At 37.4% G+C, this 26,171-nt stretch overlaps 1 protein-coding gene across 6 annotated transcripts in view; it reads right to left on the bottom strand.

Moving 5' to 3' along the window:
• Su(dx) (WW domain containing E3 ubiquitin protein ligase suppressor of deltex) overlaps nucleotides 1-26,171 on the bottom strand; it is a 382,533-nt gene that overhangs the window by 137,735 nt on the left and 218,627 nt on the right. For all 6 annotated transcript variants that reach the window (XM_090383423.1, XM_090383427.1, XM_090383426.1 and 3 more), the window contains 2 exons: nucleotides 22,043-22,165; nucleotides 1,657-1,738 (listed from right to left, as the gene is read on the bottom strand). In XM_090383423.1, coding sequence (XP_090239549.1) covers nucleotides 1,657-1,738; nucleotides 22,043-22,165 — 205 coding nt within the window. The remainder of the gene's footprint in view (nucleotides 1-1,656; nucleotides 1,739-22,042; nucleotides 22,166-26,171) is intronic.

Raw genomic sequence — 26,171 nt, 5'->3', positions numbered from 1 at the left:
TCTAGATAAGACTGCAGCAATAATTCAGACACAGCATGGGTTAGTTAAGGGAAATATATGATATCAAAAAATAATTTTGATATCATATACTTGGATTTCAGGAAAGCTTTTTACACTGTGCCTCCGTAGCCGAGTGGGCAGGAGCGAGAGTGCAGTAGCACACGCTCCTTGAGTAGACCGGGGTTCAAGCCCCTGACTGCTGAATACGGTCGATCTGCCAACCCGCACTGGACCAGCGTGGCAGATTATGGTCCATTTCCCTCAGCATGAATTGTTGAGGAGGCTTCCATCCTGCAGTGGGTTGATAATGGCTGCACTTTACTTTTTTTTTTTTTTTTTTACTGTTGGGCATGGAAGACTACTGTAAAAATTGGAGCAGAATGGTATTAAGGGTAAGTTGCTACAATGGATAAAAGGATGGTTGAGTGGGAGAAGACAGGGTGGTAATCAATGGGTGCTGCTCTTCTTGGACTACTGTTATTAGTCGAGTCCCACAGGGTTTGGTGTTGGGTCCACTGTTGTTTTGTTTATTTATCAATGATATTGATGAAGGTATATCAGGCTTAGTATTGAAGTTTGCAGATGATACAAAGGTTGTTAATAACAGTAATGGCAGTGTGTTACTGCAACAGGATCTTGAAAATTTGGGCAGATGGGCTGAGAAGTGGCAACTGAAGCTTAAAACTGAAAAATGCAAAGTACTGCATATGGGTAGAAGTAACCCCAGAGAAACGTACCAACTGTGTGGTACTACACTTAAGGAGGTAGAAAATGAAAAAGACCTGGGAGTAATTGTGCAGTCAGATATGAAGTTTTCTGAGCAATACAGACAGGCTGCCAGGACAGGTCATGGGGTATTGTCAATGATATACAGGAATTTTGTTAGCAGGGAAAAGGAGGTGATTGTCCCTCTGTATAACGCAATGGTCAGGCCACGCCTTGAGTATTGCATGCAGGTCTGAAGGCCTCATTTTAGGAAGGATGTAGATTTGCTTGAGCGTGTACAGAGAAGGGCAACAAGATTGGTGAGGGGAATGAAGGGATCCTCTTACCAGTAAAGGCTTAAGTTCTGCAAATTGCAGCAGCTGGAGACTAGGCACCTGCGAGGTGATCTGATTGAGGTGTATAAGGCCTTGAACGGGTTGAGCACGCTGAATTCTGATGGGATTCTTCCACTTGTTCAGATTAGGAACCTAAGGGGGCATAAATTGAAATTGAGGAAGGACAAATGTAGAATAGATGTGAGGAAATTTGCCTTTAGCTAGCGGGTGGTTAATTGCTGGACCAAACTTCCATCTGTCGTTGTGGAAGTTGATAGGTTAAATAAATTTAAGGAGGAACTGGACAAATATTTAGAGTGGATTGTTTTGTAATTTTTTTTTTTTTTTTTTGGCTGATGTTGCATATGCTCATACGCTTGCTTTCTTGCATCACATGCTACTACTATCTATTTACCACCGCTAATACTAAAAAATGAGCCAATTTCACTTAATCGTGTAAATTAGAGATTTCCTATACTGAAATTTACTACAGAATTAAGAATCATCATATTATTTGTCATTTAATTTACTTTTTTTAAATTAAGGGCAGTGAGAAAATACTAAAACATGAAGACTGTGAGAAGGAATATAAATAATTCAATAAAAAAAAACTTACATGACACAAATAACGGAACTGTGTCAGCTTCCATTTGAAATTTCGCTCATAGGCTAAAGGCACTCCATATGCTCCCTTGGGACTAAAGTGGAAAGAAAAAAACACAGGTACTAAAAAGAATAGAATGCAGAAGTTAAATTTATATATATTGTAAACCTTAGATATGCATTAAGCATATAAAAAGTAAACATAGAACTCACTTTGTTATACAAGAATTATATTCTCCAAAATCAATTCTAAAAATCAAGGTTACAAAATGACCCAATGTTATAGGATCGGGGGATATTTTAACACAGTACAGGTAGTTTCTGACTTTACGAGTTAAATCGTTCCTAGTGCATGCTCGTAAAGCAAAAACACGTAAAGCAGGAATTGATTCCTATAGACAATGTTAAAAAAAGGTTACATTCTCAACAATGAAATTAGTTAGCTAATTAGTTTATGTTTGAACAATGATTGATTTATCCAAAGAAATGAAAACATAACCTGTAAAATCAAGTAAATTATAATTCAAAGAAATTATTTATGACTTAACAAATGTTAAAGAATGTTTATTCGTCATCACCGACTAAATGCACACTCGTTGATCACTTGTTGCTGGTTCGGCACTTGTTATTGGTTTGTTGCAAGGAGTCATCTTCTTCAGAAATGCTTCGAGAGGTGTTTGTTTCCAAGATAATCTCTTCCCTTTTCTTTATAAATTTCACGATAGCATGCATAAGTATTTTTTAATGGCACACACACATTGCAACTAACAAGACACTTTTATTATTATTATTATTATTATTATTAATAGCCATATGGTGCAAGGATGCCAGAGGCTTATGCTGCACCAGGAAAAACAAAAAATTCCCGAGTTACCCTGAAAAAGAGAGAGAGAGAGAGAGAGAGAGAGAGAGAGAGAGGGAGAGAGAGAGAGTCAAAGGTAGAAGGGAATCACCAAAAAGAGAAGAATAATGATATCCAGCTCAGTATCCTGGGTGTGCCAAACCCCTACACATGCGAAAGTATGATTGCAATTACCACAAAATAAAAAATAAAAAAAAACCCTCCCATTTCACCCCCCCCCCAATTCATTCCAAATGCCTGTCCAGCTCAGCCTTAAATTTATTTAGGCTATCAGCTTCCACAACAAAAGATGGAAGTCTGTTCCATCAATCAACTAATTGCTGGCTAGAGGCAAATTTCTGCACATCTATTCTACAACTATCTTTCCTCAATTTGAAATTGTGCCCCCTCAGGTTCTTAGTATGAGCAAGAAGAAGAATCCCATCAGCAGTCGGCTTGCTCGACCCATTCAAGGCCTTATACACCTCAATCAGATCACCTTGCAGGTGCCTACTCTCCAGGCACTGCTATTTGTAGAACTTAAGCCTTTCTTGGTAAGAGCACCTCTTTGTACCCCTCACCAATCTTGTTGCCCTTTTTGTACTCATTCTAGCAACTCTACACCCTTCCTAAAATGAGGCCTCCAGACCTGTACACAGTACTCTAGGTGTGGTCTCACCATTGCCTTGTATAACGGGATAATCACCTCCCCTCTCCCTGCTAGCAAAATTCCTATATATCACTGACAAGACTTCATGACCTGCCCTGACAGCCCCTCTGCACTGCTCAGTAAACTTCAAATTTGATTGCACAATTACCCCCAGGTCTTTTTCACTTTCCACTTCCCTGAGTGTAGTACCACACAGTTGGTATGTTTCTCTTTGGTTACTGCTACCCACAGTATTTTGCATTTTTCAATGTTAAACTTCAGTTGCCACCTCTCAGCCCATCTGCTCAACTTTTCTAGATCCTGTTGCAGTAGCGTACCATCCTTACTGTCATTAACAACCTTCGATAATGTACAAATTTGGACATTAAGCCTGATATACCTTCATCAATATCATTGATAAATATACAAAACAACAATGGGCCCAACACCGAACCCTGCGGAACTCCACTAATAACATTTGTCACAAAGAGTAGTCTATTGATTACCACTCTCTGTTGTCTCCCACTCAACCATCCCTTTATCCATTGTAGCAACTTACCCTTAATGCCATACCTCTCCAATTTGTACAGCAGTTTTCCATGTGCAACAGTATCAAAAGCTTTCCTGAAATCCAAGAATATGTATCAAAATTATTTTTGGCATTCAGTTCCTTTGTGAACACATCATAGTATCCAATCAAATTGGTCTGACAAGACTTCCCTTTAACAAACCCATACTGTGTCTTAACCAGTGCTTTTTTTGAGATGGTACGCAATGGTATGGTGTACCGGCACATTTATTTATAGTGACATTTCGATGCAGTGCACTTCGAAATTTGTAATATTCCCGTAAATTTTTTTTTCACATGTTTACCTACTATTCAAATAGGCTTAAAATTATTTAACTAAATTTGCATTTTTCACTGTCTATTGTTAAGATATTTTCTACATAAAACTGTATAACCATTTTCATAATTCTAAATTACTCAGTCAGACCTCTGTTTAATGAAGTCCTTTTATAGCAAATTATTTTGAATTCCACTTGGAAGTAACGTTTAAAGTACTTTCCGTGGAACAAAGAAAATTTTCATATAGTGAATGGAGAGAATTAACTTGGTATGTAATGTTTGCATTTCTGGCCTTCAGACAATTTAGGCAAATAGTGCTGCTGCGCGAATTAAGAGAGTTAAAGCGATTACCATTCTACAACTTAGTGGTACCTGGTAAAACCTATCCGACCACCTGTCCCACATATGTAGACGTCGCGCTGGTTAACAGTGAGCAGATCAAGGTGTATTCCCAATGGGTTCTGGTCCATCTTCTACTGCAGTGGTATCCAAACTTTCTTTTTTCATGTACAGTGGCCATATTCAAAAAAATTCAAAGTTAGATTTCTTTATGCTGATTTAGTGACTTTCCTGGCGGGCCGGAGGTTGGACACAGCTGTGAATCAGTTGTAAGTGCCCCGTTCAAGAATTAGGAGAGAGCGATTTTCTTTTACCCCGAAAAATAATCATCAGTTCTTTCATGGATGTGTGTTATCGACATTTTTCCGTAAATTTTCCCTATCTCTGTTTACATGGTCACAGTACCCGAATATCCGAATGACACTGACATTTTGGATAGTTTAAAAAAAACAGAAAAAGAAAAAGAAAAAGAAAAAAAAAAAAAAGAAAAAATTCAGATTTAGGAACTAATGACAACATTGATGACGACAGAAGAAAAACAAGGACAAAAAAGTTTAAACCTTCTAAACAAGAATTGTTGCCATTTGGTGAAAATAAAGTTAAAAAATTGTCAATTAGGTTACAGTTAAATGAAAGAGATACAATTCGTGGATTTTGGGAATAGCTAATTGCATTTGATGGACGCTCTGAGTATGATACCAATTTCATCAAGTGAATGTGAACAAGGATTTTCACAAATGAATCTTATCGCCAGCCCAACAAGAGCTTCGTTGATGACAAAAACAGTTTCTTCACTACTGTTTCTTAAAACTGTAGGCCCACTGCTGACCCGCTTCAATCCAGAAAAATATGTCAATTCGTGACTTTCAGAAACGTCATTCAGCAACCGACACACACAAAGAGGAAGAAAGAAATCGGCATAGGGTGTCGGATGAGAACTTGATAAAAATTTGGAATATTCTACAAAAACTTTATGAAATTAATTTTACTTATGATATTTATTTTTACTTATTATTTTTAGGGTCTGTAGTCTAACGAAAGAATATATATATATATATATATATATGGATATATATATATATATATATATATATATATATATATATATATATATATATATATATATATGGATATATATAATGTCACTCTGTTGTCTGGCTGTCTGTCCTTCCGTCCGCATGTCGCAGCATTGTATCTCTGGAACCACTCGACCTATTGACTCGAAATTTTGCATGGGTTTGTACATCATGTGGGCCAACAATGCCATATTGATCACTGTTGATCAAAAATTTGTCTGAGAATTGGGGGAGGGTTAAAATGTGGGAAGGGAACAAAGATGTTGCTGAAAACCTATAGCTTATTATAGACCGTTGGAAAGAGCTCAACGAGTAGGTTTAAATTATAAATTTAAAATATTTTTTAAATTAAAAATAGCGGGCCAGACAAGAAAATGTGAGTAATTTTCGTGCCTCCCCTCTATTTCCGTCACTAATGGAGATAAAAATTTTAAATCACACTAGCTATGTGTTATTCGATGCTTATCAAGGGGAAACTATTCCAATTAAAATCTATCATTTACTTTTTGTGTTAAAATTAAAAAAAAATGATTGCACTTCGATAGTGAGCTTCTTGGTACTAAGTAACTCTCCTTTTGGTGACAAAAAGGCTGTTAAATACAATAGTTAGTTAATAATTCTATAGGGGTCATTTATAAATTTTGAGATGAAAAGAAATTTTTAAAAATTTTCAAAGCCGGAGTTGTCCTGGCAATGAGGTACTCAGAGAGCCAGTGTTGAGGTGCTGGTGGGGGGTAGGCATCTGCGCAGAGCCTTGCACAGCCCTCACCTGGCAGTCGCTTCTCCCCAAGAGGTTAATCGCTTCTCCAGGAAGAAGTCGTCGCTTCTCCCACCCTTGTCATTCACAACAACTGGAAAGACTCAAATAGACAATGTTTTCGTTAGTTCCTCGTTTTAGGCTAAGCCGAGGTACTAGAAACGTTTTTCAGTTACCATAAAGCTCTCTATTTGAGATACTACACTGATGACCATTCATGACTAAGGACCCTTTCATCCAGAGTGCCCGGCACTCAGCAGTTGACCGATTTATTTATTTATTTTACTCACATTTACCGTATTTTCCGGCTTATAAGACATGGTTTTTTTTCGCGAAGAAATACTCGGAAAATCACCCTGTGTCTTATATGGTAAATGTCAGATTAGGCCTAAAGACTACCGGCAATACATTTTCGATGACGCAGTGCCGGTAAACTGAGTTCTGAAAACTTCCCTTTGAAATTCACACCAATTTTACTTAAAGATTTATCTGTTGAAATATATTTTTAATAATTATCAGTGGTTACAATCTATGGCAACAATACATACCAGTAATCTTTTTTTCATGGAAAATTTGTTGAAATCTGCGTGATATGAATCTCACAATCAGACGTAAGTAAAAACTTGTTTCATTTTCTCATGTGTTTGCTTCCTCTATAATATGATCTCGCACTTTTATGCTATTCCTCTATGATCTCACGCTTTTATGGTATGAAGGGCTAATTAGACAGGATTAGGATTTTTCAATTCCAACCATCTTTTACAAAGAGAAAGTGACGTCCGTATTTGTGTCAGTGTGAGTAAGAATTTCTGTTATGTTACTTCTGTCAGATTTTTTTCAGAAACAAACATTTCATTATTGGTTGAATATTTACCCAAGCGTATACCATTATTTTGAGAAAAATATATTACCGTATTTAATTTTATTATAATTATATTATTTATTATTATTATTATTAATTTATTTTTAATACCTACCACCTGATTACATCCCATATCACGCTATGTCGCCATATTTGTTTACATCAGTTGGTAAAAGATCGCTTCTTAGTTTCACCATAAACAGTATCGAAGGTTTATTATTTTTTCCAAAATATGTGGCCAAAACTAGGGTGCATCTTATAAGCCGGAAAATACGGTAATTATTTTTTTATATACGTGAATAATAAATTTATGCTTAATAAACTGAGTTAATATACTAAATTTTTTGTTCTTAATCCAAAAACATTACTACTAACAAAATTTTTTTAAGAGTACATTTCATATCCTTTTAATTTTCAATTTTTTATCATAGCAAAGAATGAGTACCGGCACCTATTTTTTTTTTACAAAAAAAGCACTGGCCTTAACTATTACTGCAGTCTTGTCTAGATGATCCTGCAATGCTTCTTTAACCAGTGATACCATTATTTTCCCCGGAACACAGTTAAACTAACAGGTCTATAGTTACTTTTGTCACCTTTTGAACCCCCTTCGTGAATTGGTGATACATTTGCACATGGGGACCTCCCCTGAGTCCAAGGAAATTCTCATAATTATAGCTAAGATTTTGCTTACTTCCTTTGCTGCCTCCTTTAACATAAGTGAATAGATCCCATCCACCACAGGTGCCTTCCTTATGTTTAACTTCAACAATTTCTCCTCAACTTTGCTCTCAGTTATTACAAAATCACTTAGCTCCTTGTTAGAGTTTGATAAACTTCTGGCACTCCCTTCATTGAATAACTGGAAGTTGATAGGTTGAATAAATTTAAGGAGGAACTGGACAGGCATTTGGAGGGAATGGGGTGATTTTTTTTTTTTTTTTTTTGGCTGATGCCATAAGCTCATACACTTGCTTTCTTGCATCACATGCCACTACTACTATTACTACTACTACTCCTCATGTGTGAAATGTGTGAATGTAGATGCAAAATACTCATTCAGATTATCAGCTACCTGAGCATGATCATCAATATTCAACCCATCTATGTTAAATGGTCCAATCTGATTCATCCCTTTCCTTCTAAAGTTTACGTAAGTAAAGAACTCTTTGCTGTTTCTCTTTGCATCCTTGGCCAAAGATTTCTCGAATTCTGGCTTCGCTTGCCTAACCTCTTTTGTGACTTGATTACAGACTAGTTTTTATCTGCCATAGGCTTCTGTGTCACCTGATACTTTATATGCATCCCATACATTCTTCTTCTCTGCAACGAGCTCATTAATTCATCTGACATCCATTTAGGTCTAAACCTTGAACAGTATTTCTTAGTTGAAATGAAAAGCCTAGTAGCCTCCAAAATTAAGTCCCTGAAGGCTTCCTATTTAGAATTCAATGTTGGTAACATCATCAGTTGATCCCACTGTGCAGAATTTAAAAACTGTCTGAGACCTCAGTAGTCACTTTCACAAAAGCAAAAGCCCTTCCCCTTATCACAAAACATGTGATAACAATGAAAGTGTAGTGCGTTTAATGATTTGAATTTGTAACTAATACAATTTACATTATAAAATTACCTTATAGAGAGATAAATAGCTTAGTTATACATCAAAAATTTCAACTTCCAAGGTCTTGGAACAAATAACTAAAAACAATATGTTATTGGGTTTACTTTACGATATTTTCACGATTTGATGATCTCTCAGGAACGGATTAATATCGTAAAGCGGGATGCACTATATTGTATAGCTAAGAGTGTGGTTTGAAATGTGGGATTTATGAATGTTTAACATTCATTTTTTTGATTTTGTTGATACTTGGTAAAAAAAAAAAAAAAACTCGTAAACCCAGGAACTCGTAAAGCAGGAACTGCCTTTAGTTGAAATACTAAAAGTTAAAAGTAGCTGCAGGCAGAGGTGAAGGTGATTCTTGCACTACTTCTATTAGAATAAGCAGCGGCCTGGAGTGAGTGCTGCTGGAGGTTTCAGAGACTAATGGCAGTCATCATGAAACAGGTGGATATATGGGATGTGTTAGGGTAACTAAGAATAAGAATACATGCATGTATACCAATGCTAGAAGTATAGTAAATAAATTTGATGAATTTGAAGGGTTGATCAAGACATCAAAGGCGGATATTATTGGGATATCAGAGACATAGTGTCACACAGATATTAGAAATGCAGAATTGGAATTTGGGGAGTACAATGTGTACAGAAAGGATAGACAGGATAGGAAGGGAGGAGGTGTTATGCTGTTAATTAAGAAAAACAAAATCATAAGAAGTGCATCCAGTTGATATAGATAAACAGTGCATTGTTGAGTCAGTTTGGTATGACATAAGCACTGTGAGAGCAAAATAAGAGTAGGAGTGTGTTATAGGCCTAATGACTCGAATGAGTACAATGAACAATTGTACAGAGAAGTAGAGTGGGCTAGTAAATCAGAATGTCTTATAATGGAGAATTTTAAATTCCCAGATATCGACTGGAACTTGTGGGTTCGTCACTCACACACTACTAAGACTTTTGTGGATTTATTGGATGACTGTTTTCTGCAGCAGCATGTTCAAGAGGCAACCAGAAAGGGTAATACTCTTGATCTGGTTATCAGCAGTGACCATTCGTGTATTAAGAATTTGCAGATAAAGGAACCACTAGGTGGCAGTGATCACAGTGTACTGATGTGGGATTTACTTAAAGATATAATTACCATCAGGGGTTAAGGAAAGGGTTTTTGCTTCCGTAAAGGTGAGTACAGTGGTCTCAGACAGTTTTTAAATTTTGTACAGTGGGATCAACTGATTATGTTACCAACAGTAAATTCTACGTGGGAAGCATTCAAGGAGTTAATTGTGGAAGCTACTAAAAGTTTCATACCTATTAAGAAATATAGTTCAAGGTTTAAGCCTAAATGGTTATCAAATGAACTAATGAGACTCGTGGCAGAGAAAAAAAAATGCATGGGATGCATATAAATTATCAGGTGACACAGAAGCCTATGACAGATATAAGTTAGTCTGTAATCAAGTCTCAAAGGAGGTTAGGCAGGCAAAGGCAGATTACGAGAAATCTTTGGCAAAGGATGCCAAGATAAACACCAAGGATTTCTTTACTTATATAAACTCTAAAAGGAAGGGGATGAATCTTATTGGTCCACTTGATATCGATGGTTCGTCTGTTGATGATCCTGATCAGATAGCAAACAAACTGAATGAGTATTTTGCATCTACATTCACACAGGAGGAGTTATTAAGATTTGAAAGTGCCAGAAGGTTATCAAATTGTAGCAGGCTGCTAATGATTTTGTAATAAGCTGAGAGCAAAGTGGAGGAGAAATTGTTGAAGTTAAACATAAGAAAGGCACCTGGGGTGGATGGGATCTATCCAGTTATATTAAAGGAGGTGGAAAAGCAACTAAGCAAACCCGTAGCCATAATTATGAGAGCATCCTTGGACTCAGAGGTCTCCACGGACTGGAGATGTGCAAATGTGTCCCCAATTCACAAAGGGGGAAACGAGTAATTACAGACCAGTTAGTTTAACTTCTGTTCAGGGTAAAATAATGGAGTCACTGGTTAAAAATGCATTGCAGGATCATCTAAACAACACTACAACAATAATTCTGACACAGCATGGGTTTGTTAAGGGAAAGTCTTGTCCGACAAATTTGATTGGTTATTATGATGTGGTTACAAAGGAACTGGATGCAAAAAATAATTTTGATATCGTATATTTGGATTTCAGGCAAGCTTTTGACACTGTTGTGCATGGAAGACTACTGTACAAATTGGAGCAGAATGGTATTAAGGGTAAGATGCTACAATGGATAAAAGGATGGTTGAGTGGGAGAATATAGAGGGTGGTAATCAATGGGTGCTGCTCTTTGTGGACTAATGTTATTAGTGGAGTTCTATAGGATTCAGTGTTGGGTCCACTGTTGTTTTGTATATTTATCAAAGATATTGATGAAGGTATATCAGGCTTAGTGTCAAAGTTTGCATATGATACAAAGGTTTGCAGGGTTGTTAATGACAGTAATGGCAGTGTGATACTGCAACAGGATCTAGAAAATTTGGGCAGATGGGCTGAGAAGTGGCAACTGAAGTTTAACCTTGATAAATGCAAAGTACTGCATATGGGTAGAAGTAACCCCAAAGAAACGTACCAACTGTGTGTTTCTACACTTAAGGTAGTAAAAAATGAAAAAGATCTGGGAGTAATTGTGCCGTCAGATATGAAGTTTTCTGAGCAATGCAGACAAGCTGCCATGGAAGGTCATGGGGGTTTTGTTAATGATATATAGGAATTTTGCTAGCAGGGAAAGGAGGCAATTGTCCCTCTGTATAAGGGAATGGCCAGGCGATGCCTTGAGTACTGTGTGGTCTGGAGGTCTCATTTTAGGAAGGATGTAGATTTGCTTGAGCATGTACAGAGAAGGACAACAAGATTGGTGAGGGGAATGAAGGGATCCTCTTACCAAGAGAGGCTTAAGATCTGTAAATTGCAGCAGCTGAAGACCACGCACCTGCGAGGGTAATTTGAATTTGCATAAATTCAAATTAAGGAAAGCCAGATGTAGAATAGATGTGCGGAAATTTGTCTTTAGCCAGTGGATGGTTAATTGTTGGAACAAACTTCCTTCGGTTGTTGAGGAAGTTTAAATAAATTTAAGGAGTTAAATAGGTTATATAAATAGGTTAAATAAATTTAAGGAGGAACTGGACAAACATTTAGTGGATTTGTTTTGTAAATTTTTTTTTTTTTTTTTTTTTTTGGCTGATGCTGCATAAGCTCATACACTTGCTTTCTTGCATCACATGCCACTACTACTAAAGCAATCCTATCATGATCCTATAGTAATGTACTGTATTGAAGGGCTGCTATAGGATTGTGATAAGACTATAGCGCAAATGAAGCACAATTCCCTCACCTGGGGTGGTACCCCCAAACGCTCTCTCTACCAGGCTACTAGGTTAATTAATGACCCACCTTTAATGGAATCTCTCTCTCTCTCTCTCTCTCTCTCTCTCATAGACGTTCTGTTTCTGCTGCATGCTTTTTCCATAGATACTTCCACAGGCACTGTTCTTCTGAATTGGCTTCTATAATTCCTACTCCCTTTCTTCCAAAAACAATCCAAAACTTGTGCCCCAACCAGTCAACATCCTTTTACTGTCCAACTTCAAACTCACAAAGCAACTTTTCTTCTTCCTTATCTATTCATTCAACTTCCATTTCCTGGAAAAACCTTTCATCTTACATATTTCCTGAAAATTACACTCTACAGAAGTTCAAGTCTAATGTCAACGATGTATCTTCTAATGTATCTTCTTTTATCTTCTCAATCTTCAACCCATTCAAGGTACTAAGACCTATAGGTTCTAGTACCTCTTATGTTTGGGGTTTTTATATTTAAAAAAAAAAAAAAAAAAAAAAAAAAGCAACAACACCACAGAAAATGTGTAGAGAAATGATAATATAGTTTCAGAAACATATTAAGCATTTTTAACCTCAACAGTGATGGCAATGAGACAGAGCCATTATGATCAAGAAACAAAACAACAATCAAGTAAAGGCACCATGATTCGCCAGGTGCTTGAAAAGTTGAAAGCCTCTACTGCAAAAGTGCATGGTACCAAGTAGAAAAAAAAAAAAAAAAAAAAAACACAGAAAGTGTGTAAAGAAATGCAAACAGTTTCAAAGACATAGTAAGAATTTCTGAATTGTCTTTTTTTGACTGGAAAGGTTTTCTCATCACACACTTTGTGTCTTGTGGTATAATCGTTAATAAAGAAGTTTATGCTGAAATCTGTACCATGTAGTTTGTGATAAACCTCCTGAGTTTTCTGAACAATGATTCTTTCATTGTGCCAATGCTAGATTGCAAACTGCTGCTACTGTTCAAAATGTTATCCATCCAATGCATGCAGAAATACTACTGCCACAACCTCAATACTCTTCTGATCTCCCTCCCTGCAATTTCTTTTATTTCCTAAGTCTGAGACTGTGTTGAAGAGATGACATTTTGATTCACTTTAAAGGAGATTATTTTGAAAAGGAGTGAGCATCAGCAGACCTCAATGATGAAATTTAAAATTCAGGTAGATCCATTCAGCAAATTAAATGACCAACCAGTGTATTTTCCACAAACATACTTGAACGAAAATAAAACCTGAACATGTATAGCAATATTTCATATTTTTATAGCAAAAACAGTAAAACTCCTTTAAACTGAAATGAAAATCCAGTGTTTAATATCATTCACTGTTTACAAGATTATAAATAAAAGCCAATACATAAGAGCTTATTTAAAGAGTGTTAAGATTAAAGGTGCAGAAAATAAAATATTTTATTTAGAGTTTACAGCTTACTTACTCTCCTGCAGCCACAATTTTTCTATCATTTCTGATACTGATCAAGAATCACTAAAGCAGTTTCACTGTATTTTGTTTTTACGGTTTTTGCATAAAATTTTTCTACATTCACAAAGAATTTTTCAGAGTTTTCTTCAGATGTGCTGTAATTGATATAAAAAAATACATAAAATATTAGAACAGAAAATTTATTGATGGTATACGCTTTGAAGGAGTTCTTTTTAAATGGAGGACACATCAGCAGACTTCAGTGATGAAGATATATACTGTGTGTGTATATATATATATATATATATATAGTGGATATGGCAAATAGTTAACAGTTATAAACGTAAGATAATTAATTATAATGGTGATACAATCAGTGAAAACCTAAACAAAGAACCTGACAAGGGAGAGAAGAGCTGATTAATGCCATCATGTCTAGATAAAACATTACATCAGTCTTAATATCTATGAACAAAATGTGAATGAGCAGGTGGTAACTAAGTGCTGTGATAGCTGTGATAGCTGTCTCTGGTCCATGGTAATAACCTGGTAGGGAAACAATGGTTATATGCAAAAATGAAACATATATATATAAGGATAATTACTAAATCACTATGTCAAGCCAATTGTAGTAAAGATAGGTTTGGACACATTGCAAAGGACTTTATCGAGGGCTAACCCTTACAATGTGTCCTCCTACAATTGGCGAGCTATCAGTTTCTGTCATCATCTGCCTGTTATTCCTGACGAATGGTCAATAGATATCATAAGGATATCTGTAAGGTGACAACTAAGTTAAGTTAAGATTAAACTAGAATATAGTAGTGGATAGAAGATAAATAGTTAGGGAGGTAAACGAATTAAGGTGGTTAACAAGCTAGATGACTTTAGCCCGACCGATAGCCCAGACAACGAAATCAAAGTAAAAAGCAAATAATGGTGATAGTAAAGAACCAATAATACTATATAACATGTTATTGGATGACAAAAGATAGTCAGCTATTGCTAAATAAGGAGAACGGAGATTAGGTGATAGAAAAGTAATAGTACCTCAATCCCCCTCGAATTGCTCTAATAGTTCTTGAGGTATGAAATGTAGAAAAAGATAGCATATAGATAAAGTGAAGGAATAGTAGTAAGGCAAATTTACGTCGGAACATACCAGGAGCGTAACTTCCCGTCCCTTCTAGTAAGAGAACCTGGTATTGTAATAGAATTAAACAGCCAATTTGGAAAGTAAGAATCAAATATAATCTTGAATGAAGAAGAAAGGAATGGCCAGTTCCTGATTACTTACGGCGTAGTATAACGTGTAAGGCAAACTTACCACAATGACGAGACGCGGGAAAAAACCACGTTGTGGCGTACGTGTTAAAATATATAGGTATAGTATATGGTGCCAGCGCCCTCTTACTGGCAAAAGGTTGGATGCTAAAATTATATATTATAGTTTAAACCAAGATAGCCCGTGGGCCAACAGTATGTTAGGCTAGTAGTAAAGGTTCTCATGAAAAATGAAAGAAGAGTGAGGCAAGAAGGAAGCTAAGAATTGGTTACTACCTTAGAAGCAAATACAGGTACAACTTTTTCAATGAGCGTAAGCTGTATTAAATACACTCCTTTTAGCCCAGTAAAGGATAGATATATATATATATATATATATATATCCTTTACTGGGCTAAAAGGAGTGTATTAATAAAAGATGAATGCCTCTTAGCAGCTTTAGCCAAGATTTACAATCTAATTAAAAAAAACAGGAAATACATTATCCTTCAATATTTCCAAAGTATTTCCAAGAAAGGGCGCAAGAATATTTGCTAATGCTATCGAGGAAGTGTTAGGTAGGTCAGAAAACAGCTAGCTTGGGAGGGGGGGATTCACAGACTAAAAGATTAACAGTAGCTGCAGGCAGAGGCGAAAGTGATTTTTGCACTGCTTCTACTGGAATGAGCAGCAGCCTAGAGAGCAAGTTGCTGGGTATTTCAAGAACTGTCAGGAGTCGTCATCATCATCATGGAACAAGTAAATACATGGGCTATGTCAGGCTAACTAGGATGTAAGAACAGGTGCATGTATACTTGCAAATACACTACAAGTATAGTAAATAAATTTGATGAATTTGAAGTGCTGATCAAAACATCAAAGGCAGATATTGTTGGGATATCTGAGACATGGTGTCACACAGACATAAGCCGTGCAGAACTGGAATTTGGGGAGTACAATGTGTACAGAAAGGATAGACAGGACAGAAAGGGAGGAGGGGTTATGCTGTTAGTTAAGAAACATAAAATCTAAGGAAGTGCTTCCAATTGATGTTGGTGGACAATGCAATGTTGAGTCTGTTTGGTGTGACATAAGCACTGTGAAAGGAAAAATGAGAGTAGGTGTGTGTTATAGGCCAAATGAATCTGATGAGTATAATGAGAAATTGTGTAGAGAAATACAGTGGACCAGTAAATCAGAGTGTCTTATAATGGGGAATTTTAATTTCCCAGATATTGACTGGAATTTGTGGGATGGTCACTCACACGCTAGCATGGCTTTTGTGGATTTCTTGTAGTAACGTTTTCTACAGCAACATGTTCGGGGGGAGCAACCAGAGGGAGTAATACTCTTGATCTGATTATCAGAAGTGATTATTCATGCATTAAGAATTTGCAGCTAAAGGAACCACTAGGTGACAGTGATCAGTGCACTGATGTGGGATTTACTTAAGATGTAGCTACCATCAAGGATAAAGAGTAATTTTTGCTTTCGTAAAGGTGACTACAGTGGTCTCAGACAGTTTCTAAGTTCTATATAGTGGGATCAAGTGATGATGTTAAAAACAGAGAATTCTAAATGGCAAGCCGTCAAGAAATTAATCTTGGAAGCTACTAGGCTTTTTATGCCAACTAAGAAATACTGTTCAAGATTTAGACCTAAATGGATGTCAGATGAACTAATGAGGCTTGTGGCCGAGATGAAAAATGCACGGGATGCATATAAATTATCAGGCGCCAGAGAAACCTATGGTTGATATAAGTTAAAGTTAGCCTGTAATCAAGTCACAAAGGAAGTTAGGCAAGCAAAGCCTGATTACGAGAAATCCCTTACAAAGGATGCAAAGAAAAACAAAGACTTCTCTACTTTTGCAAAAACTAGAAAGAACAGGAGGAATCAAATTGGTCCACGTGATATTGATGGTTCAATTGTTGATGATCCTGCTCACATAGCTCACAAACTGAATGAGTATTTTGCATCTACATTCACACATGAGAAATTCTGTAAGGAAGGGGAGGACAGAAGTTTACTAAACTCTAACAAGAAGCTTAATGATTTTGTAATAACTGTGAGCAAATTGGATGAGAAATTATTGAAATTAAACATAAAAAAGGCACCTAGGGTGGATGAGATCTAATCAGTTATATTGAAGGAGGCAGCCAGAGAAGTAAGCAAACCCTAAGCCACAAGTATGAGAGCATCTTCAGATTCAGGGAGGTTCCCATGGACTGGAGATGTACAAATGTAATCCCAATTCACAGGGGGGGGGGGGGGTTCAAAGCATGACATCGAATAATTATAGACCTGTTAGTTTAACTTCTGTTTTGGGGAAAATAATGGAGTCACTGGTTAAAGAAGCATTGCAGGATCCTTTAGACAACACTGCAGTAATAGTTCAGACACAGCATGGGTCTGTTAAGGGGGGGCTCTTGTCTAACCAATTTGATTGGATACTATGATGTGGTCACAAAGGAACTAGTGCAGGGAATAACTTTGATATCATATATTTGGATCTTAGAAAGGCTTTTGATACTGTTGCACATGGAAGACTGCTGTACAAATTGGAGTAATATGGAGTAAGAAGTAAGTTGCTATAATGGATAAAGGGATGGTTGAGTGTGCGACGACAAAGAGTGGTAATAAATGGACACTGCTCTTCGTGGACTAATGTTATTAGTGGAGTCCCCCAGGGGTTCAGTGCTGGGCCCATTGTTGTTTTGTGTATTTATCAATGATATCAGTGAAGGTATATTAGGCTAAAAGTCCACGTTTCCAGATGATACAAAGGTTTGAGGGTTATTAATGACCAAAAAGACAGTATGCTACTGCAACAGTATTTAGAAAAGTTAGGCAGATTGGCCGAGAAGTGGCAACTGAATTTTGACATTGACAAAGGCAAAGTACTGCATATGTGTAGTGGTAACTCATGAGAAACAAACCAACTGTGTGGTACAACATTCAGTGAAGTGGAGAATCAAAAAGACCTGGGGGTAATTGTGCAGTCAGATATGAAGTTCTCTGAGCAGTGCAGATGGGCTGCCAGAGCAGGTCATGAAGTCTTGTCAATGATATACAGGAATTTTGCTAGCAGACACAAGGAGGTGATTATCCTCTCGTATCATGCAATGGTCAGGCAACACCTTGAGTACTGCGTACAGGTCTGGAGTCCTCATTTTAGGAAGGACATTGATTTGCTACAAATCAATAAGTACAAAGAAGGGCAACAAGACAAGTTGCAGCATCTGGAGACTAGGCACCTGAGAGGTTATCTTGAGGTGTATAATGCCAGATTACGAACTTGAGGGGGGCATAGAGTCAAATTGAGTGAAGCCAGTTGCAAAACAGATGTGTGGAATTTTGCCTTTAGTCAGCTGGTAGTTGACTGTTGGATCAAATTTCCATCTCTCATTGTGAAAATTTATGGATAGCTTAAACAAATTCAAGGAAGAACTGGACAAACTTTTGGAGTGAATGGATAGGTGAAATGGGCAGTGTTTGTTTTTTTTTTTGGCTGATACTGTATAAAGTTGCTTTCTTGTGTCATACGCCTCATTTTTTGTTCATGTTTTTTGTTCAATTACATTTTTTGTTCATGTCAAGAGAGAGTAAGTCCTCAGACCATGTTGTTCCTTCATCGTAAGTACTGCATTCGAAGAAATAATCCAGATTTGAATTTTAGACAACACAGGAATTATCTTGTGTACTGATTTAAGACCTGTCATAGGAATTCCCCATGCTAAGAAATGCAGAAGAGGAGATCCATCAACTCAATTGTTTAAATGGTCAGTCAGTCTGCTGTCTTGATTATTTATTAAATTGACATTGGTTCAATTTTCAGCTGCTTACATAATTGAAGCCTGGAAACAGCAGAAGTAAACTTCAATTTAACCATTTTAGACAAAAATATTCTATTTCCAGAATACGCATAGTTGCCAAAGCAGAAGAAGACCATACGATGTATCCATACAAAAATAAAGGACTGACGAAAATGTAAAAACACTTCATAAAAGTCTTACGATTCGAGATTAAAACAAATTTCACTACAAAATCTTTGACCCAAGATGTTGCCCACCCAAAATAAAGGATCCAAGTGAATCCCCAACAACTTTTCTGAATCAGAAGGTAATATTCATTAATTAGCATTAGTAGAGTCATATGATGCAAGAAAGCAAACTTATGCAGCACAAACCCAAAAAAAAAAAAAAAAAACACTCCCATTTCCCCTCCATTCGTTTGAAATACCTGTCCAGCTGAGCCTTAAATTTATTTAAGCTATCAACTTCCACAACAAGGGATGGAAGTCTGTTCCACCAACCAACTACCCCCTGGCTAAAGGCAAATTTCCACACATCTATTCTAAATCTGTCTTTCTTCAATTTGAATTTATGCCCTCTCAGGTGATTATTCTGAGCAAGAGGAAGAATCTCATCAGCATTGGGCATGCTCAAACCATTCAAAGTTTTATACACCTCAATCAGATCACCTCGCCGGTGCCTAGTCTCCAGACACTGTAATTTGCAAAGCTTAAGCCTTTCTTCATCAGAGCAACCCTTTGTTCCATTCACTAATCTTGTTGCCCTTCTCTGTACTCGTTCCAGCAGCTCTACATCCTTATTGAAATGAGGCCTCCAGACCTGTATGCAGTACTCAAGGTGTGGCCTGACCATTGCCTTATACAAGGGAATAATCACCTCCTTATCGCTGCTAGAAAAATTGCTGTATATCATTGACAAGACACCATGAGCTACTCTTGCAGCCCATCTGCACTGCTCAGAAAACTTCATATCTGCCTGAACAATTACCCCCAGGTCCTTTTCATTCTCTACCACTGTCAGTGTAGTACCACAGAGTTGATACATTGCTCTGAGTCTGAGGTTACTGTTTCCCCATATGTAGTACTTTACTTTACCCCATATGTTAAACTTTATTTGCCACCTCTCAGCCCATCTGCTCAATTTTACTAGTTCCTGTTGCAGCAGCAGAGCGTCAGTAGTGTTCTTAACAACCCTGCCAACCTCTGTATTGTCTGCAAACTTGGACATTAAGCTTGATATACCATCATCAATATCATTTATAACTACAGAAAACAACAATGGACCCAACAATGAACCCTGAGGGACTCCACTAATAATATTAGTCCACCACGATGAGCAGTGTCCATTGATTACCACTCTCTGTCTTCTCCCCCTCAACCATCCCTCTATCCATAGCAGCGATTTGCCTCCAATGCCACACTGCTCCAATTTGTGCAGCAGTCTTCCATGTGCAACAGTATCAAAAGATTTTCTAAGATCCACATATATAATATCAAAGTTATTCCCTGCATCCAGTTCTTTTGTGATTGCATCATAGTATCCAATCAAATTGGCCAGGCAAGACTTTCTCTTAACAAAACAATGCTGTGTCTGAGCTATAACTGAAGTCTTGTCTAGACGATCCCTGCAGTGCTTCTTTAACCAGTGCCTCCATTAATTTTCCTGGAACAGAAGTTAAACTCACAGGTCTATAATTACTTGTGTCAGCCTTTGATCCTCCTTTGTGAATTGGAGTCACATTTGTACATCTCCAGTCTATGGGTACCTACCCTGAGTCCAAAGAAGCACTCATAATTATTGCTAAGGGATTGCTTACTTCCTTTGCTGCTTCCTTTAATATAACTGGATAGATCTCATCCACCCAGGGTGCCTTTTTTATGTTTATCCTCAACAATTTCTCCTCCACTTTCCTCTCAGTTATTACAAAATCATCTAGCTCACTGCCAGAGTTTACTTCACCTCTGGCATTCCCCTTCCTGAATAACTCCTCATGTGTGAATGTAGATGCAAAATATTCATTTAGTTTGTTTTGTTAGCCACCTGAGCAGGATCCTCAACTGTTGAACCATCGATATCCAGTGGACCAATCTGATTCATCCCTTTCCTTCCCTCTTTGCTGTTTTTCTTTGCATACTTTTCCAAGGATTTCTCATAACCTGCCTTTGCCTGCCTAATCTCCTTTGTGACTTGGTTACAGACCAGCTTATATCTATCATGGGCTTCCATGTCACCCATTAATTTATATGTATCCAGGTCAGATGAACTAATGAGACATGTCCTGCCATGTCTCATTAGTTCATCTGACATCCATTTAGGCCTAAACCTTGAACAATATTTCTTAGTTGGTATGTAAAGCCTAGTAGCTTCCAAGATAAGTTCTTTGAATGCTTCCCATTTTGAATTTGCTGTTGGTAACATCATCAGTTGGTCCCACTGTATAGAATTTAAATACTGTCTCAGACCATCATAGTCGCCTTTACGAAAGCAAAACCCTTCCCTTTACCCCTGATGGTAGTTACCTCCTTGAGTAAATCCCACTTCAGCACACTGTGATCACTGCCACCTAGTGGTTCCTTTATCTGCAGATTCTTAATTCATAAAGAATCACTACTGACAATGAGATCAAGAGTATTACTCCCTCTAGTTGCCTCCCGAACATGCTGATTTAGAAAACAATCATCCAATAAATCCACAAAAGCCTTGCTAGTGTGTGAGTGACCAACCCACAAATTCCAGTCAATATGTGGGAAATTAAAATCTCCCATTATAGGAATCTCTGATTTACTGGCCCACTCTATTTCCCCTGTACAGTTTCTTATTATACTCATCAGAGTCATTAGGCCTATAGCACACTCCTACTCTCAATTTTGATCTCCCAATGCTTATGTCACATCAAACTGACTCGACACTGCACTGTGCAGCGATGTTGATTGGCTTCACTTCCTTGGATTTTAATAATGATGATTATTAACTGATATTTACATATGGAAATATTGGCATTCACTTACTGTAGCTCCATGCACATTTTTAATCTCCTTGTAATTAAAGTTAACTATGAAAGAAGCAGATATAACAGTGTAGAAACCATTAAAAAAATGACAGAGCAAAGACTTTAAATGACTTTAACAATTGTAAAAACTATATTTTTATAAATGCTTCAAACAATGGCAGAAATGGGAGAAGTGTATGAATATAGGAGTACATATATACTTCATAGGAAATTAAATTGCAAGTCCTGTAACTAAAATACTTTATTTCCTATAGCAGTAATCATAAAAGTTTTTGAAAAATTCTTGAACATTTGTTTCTTTGATTATAAAGAAAGGGAAAGAAAAAAACCAACAACAATTAAATATATATATTATAATTTGTTTTATGATGAATCATACTTTTTCATTAATTGTTAACCAATACATCCTTCATCTTGCTTTATGTGACAATGGTATAGAGAACATAGCTATATGTTACATATACACTGAATTAAACAGTACATGTCATATGTAAATAACTTTCATTATTAAATAATATACCCTTTGCTATAGGAAGGTCGAGGGTCCGCAAAAGTTGTAGTTTTGGTATTGTGATCAACAAAATATCGTACTCCTTCAGGTGTATGTTTTATCTCCCAACCATGAGGCAAAGGCTCTTCCATTCTGCAATAAATAAAAGTTTATCATACAGGAGGAAAAAGCAAGTCGTGTAAATTAGTTATTACATGAATAAAGAAATTTTATATATATAAAAAAAGCTTATGAAAGCTTTGTGCCTATTTAAGATAATACTATTAAAAATAACTGGATATACGTTTATGTGCATAACAAACAGGCTATTTCAAGCTATTGGACTGGAAGAGAGTATTTATTTTTCACGTCACTAAACTTTCATGTTGTGAATTACCTCAACAAGCTGTATTTGTTGAGATAATTTGTAGACAGCACTTCTCAAAGGGAAAGTATGATGCTATTTATTTGTAATTCAGTGATCTCTCCAGGATTTCAATGGATACTGTCTTCACACCACTTGAGATAAACTAATGATCATTTAACTCACAAGATAAAATAATAAATGGTATAAAAATGCCACTTATGAATGTTTTATGCCTATTTAAGATACATAATATTAAAAACAAATAGCAAGACTTATATTCATGTCATTAAATAGATAATTATGACAAACAAAACTGCACTGGAAAAGACTATTTTTCTATTCCAAAATGCTATATTGCCCAGTGATGAGACAGCAATAATCACTTAAACAGCCACCAGGGTTGGCACTACATTACAAATAAATAAAACAGGTAAAGAAATTACTTTTATTAGAAGTGCTTTATCTGCAGTGCAACTCAATGCAATTTGCTTGATTTTAAAGGCTATGTTTTCATTTCTTTGGATAAATAAATCATTCTTTAAGCATAAAGTATTGTTTTGCTGACCTTTCTTAAACATTACTATGGTAAAATTTCATTGTTGACAATATAATCCTTGATTTTAACATTATGTCTATGGAAAATAAATTCCTGCCTTAAGAGTTTTTGCTTTATGAGCATGCATGCTAGGAACAAATTAACTCAAAGTCGGGAACTACCTGTACATTCAATGCCATGTGATTAATCTTAAATTTGCACTGGAAAAAGATATCCTGATATCTTTTTTTCAGTGCAAATTTAAGTTTCCCATAAAGAGGCTTTAAGCCCTAATGAATTAGAGTTTCCCATAGCCTATTTATTAAACACATTAGCATTAGCATTAGTAGAGGCATTTGATGCAAGAAAGCAAGCTTATGCAGCATCAGCCAAAAAAAAAAAAAAACCCACTTCCACTTCACCCCTCTGTTCGTTCAAAATACCTGTCCAGCTGAGCCTTAAACTTATTTAGGCTATCAACCTCCACCACAAGGGATGGCAGTCTGTTCCACCAACCAACCACCCGCTGGCTAAAGGCAAATTTCCGCACGTCTATCCTACATCTGTCTTTCCTCAATTTGAATTTATGCCCTCTCAGGTGATTTTTCTGAGCTAGAGGAAGAATCCCATCAGCATTGAGCATGCTTAAACCATTCAAGGCTTTATACACCTCTATCAGATCACCTCGCTGGTGCCTAGTCTCCAGACACTGTAATTTGCAAAACTTAAGCCTTTCCTCGTAAGAGCACCCCTTTGTTCCATTCACTAATCTTGTTGCCCTTCTCTGTACTCGTTCCAGCAGCTCTACATCCTTCTTGAAATGAGGCCTCCAGACCTGTATACAGTACTCTAGGTGTGGCCTGACCATTGCCTTATACAATGGAATAATCACCTCCTTATCCTTGCTGGAAAAATTCCTGTATATCATTGACAATACTCCATGAGCTACTCTTGCAGCCCGTCTGCACTGCTCAGAGAACTTCATATCTGCCTGCACAATCACCCCCAAGTCCCTTTCATTCTCTACCACTGTCAGTGTAGTACCACAGAGTTGATACGTTGCCCTGGGGTTGCTGTTTCCCATGTGTAGTACTTTACATTTGTCAATGTTAAACTTCATTTGCCACCTCTCAGCCCATCTGCTCAACCTTTCCAGATCCTGTTGCAGCAGTGTAGTGTCAGTAGTGTCCTTGACAACCCACATAGATACGAGCCCCTCTGTATTTTTTCTTTTTTTCAGTATTCAAGTGCAGATAATCTGCACTTGAATACTGAAAAAAAAAAATGTTTTACCCAAGGTAAAACAAGGTAATAGAGCATGAGAACTATCAACTTCAAGCTAAAAACTGAAAATATAAATATAATGAGCTATATATGTATAAATAATGTATAGACATCCTACAGTCTTATATAATAATAACAATAATAATAATAATACAATACAATACAATTTTATTTATCAAGAGATAATAATAATAATAATAATAATAGAAGAAGAAGAAGAAGAAGACGATTGAGGATTTCTGGGGAAACATATGGAGCAGGGAAGTAAAACATAACAGCCGAGTCACCTGAATAGAACTAGAACGCAAGAAAACCAAGGAATGAGAGGAAGAGAGATCTGGGAAGAAGTAAAACAGACGATCAAGAACTCTCACAACTGGCAAACACAAGGAATAGATAACGTCCACAACTACTGGTACAAGAAGCTCACTTGCACACACAAGCACCTGGCAGAGCAGTTCACCCAAATGATAAGGCACCCAGAGACAATCCCGAAGTTTCTCACTCAAGGAATCACATATCTGAAGCCTAAAGATGAAGATACAAGAAACCCGGCAAAATATAGGCCAATCACCTACCTCCCAACAATGTACAAGATCCTGACCAGCTGCATAACCAGGAAGATAACAGACCACTTGGAGAGCCAGAACATAATGGCTGAACAGCAGAAAGGATGCAAGGAGCAATTAACCATAGATGCTGCGGTTATGGAGCAAGCATACAAGAAGCAGCACAACATATACACAGCCTACATCGATTACCGCAAGGCCTTCGACTCGTGCCTCATAGCTGGCTAATAGAGGCGCTGAAAATCTACAAAGTCAATCCGATAGTGACAAACTTCCTAGAAATGATGGCAAAATGGAGTACCGCCATTAAGGTCGAAAACATCACAACCAGGCCAATCCCCCCATCAGGAGAGGAATCTTTCAGAGAGATGCCCTGAGAGAGTCTGGGCATCTGTCTAGCACTTAACTCGCTATCCACCATATCCAACAGTAGCAAGTACGGATATAACCTCAAAGAAGGAAGGAAAAACTTGTACACCCTCACCCACCTGATGTATATGGATGACATCAAGCTCTACGCAGGAACCGAGAAGCACCTTCAGCAACTACTCCAGATCACCAAAGAATTCAGCAAGGTTGTTGTTGTTATTTTGATTTTTAGGAGCATTAGCAACTAAGGCCATATTGCTCCGGGAATATGTGGTGGTCATTCCCTGACCTTTTCCGCATCCTCCGTATTTGGTGGTGACGGGCTCGAACCCTGGTCTAAACAAGAAGCATGTTCTATGCACTGCTGCTTCTTCCCACCTGGCTACGGAGGCACAATTCAGCAAGGATATTAGGATGAAATTTGGTCTAGACAAATGCAAGACTCACTGACTGTGTCAGAGAAAATTAGTCAACCAAAACTACCAGCTGCAGAGTGGTAAAGAGATCGAAGCCATGGCAGAGGGAGAGGCCTACAAATACTTGGGGATGATGCAAGCCAGCAGTTACAGCACAAGGAAATTAAGGCCTGCCTGACCGAAAAATACCATCAGAGACTCAGAAGCCTGCTGAAAGTAAAGCTGAACGGATGGAATACAGTTAAAGCCATAAACATCCATGCAGTCCCAGTGCTAACATACTCCTTCGGGGGTTATAGATTGGACTAACACCGAGCTGGAGGATATCATGAGAAAGACAAGGACAATGATGACCAAGAACCGCCAACACCACCTGAGAGATGCCGTGGAGAGACTGACGATTGCCCGGGAAGGAGGAAGGGGCCTGAAAGACCTCACTGAGCAACAGAAGACAGCGATAGTTAACCTGAAGGATTACTTCCAGAAACACACAGCAGCACTCCAACAGGCCATAAGGAAGATAGACAAGCGGTATACCCCACTCAACCTAAGCGAGGAGTCCCCCCCAACAAGGAGATACAAACGAAGCTAGAAATATGGGCAGAGAAGACACTCCAAT

Source organism: Mastigoproctus giganteus, chromosome 10 (genome assembly GCF_048544385.1).
Source record: "Mastigoproctus giganteus isolate SK-2022 chromosome 10, ASM4854438v1, whole genome shotgun sequence".
Lineage (NCBI taxonomy): Eukaryota > Metazoa > Arthropoda > Arachnida > Uropygi > Thelyphonidae > Mastigoproctus > Mastigoproctus giganteus.
The sequence above is the reverse complement of the archived record's forward strand: the minus strand, read 5'-3'. Positions and strand labels throughout refer to the sequence as shown.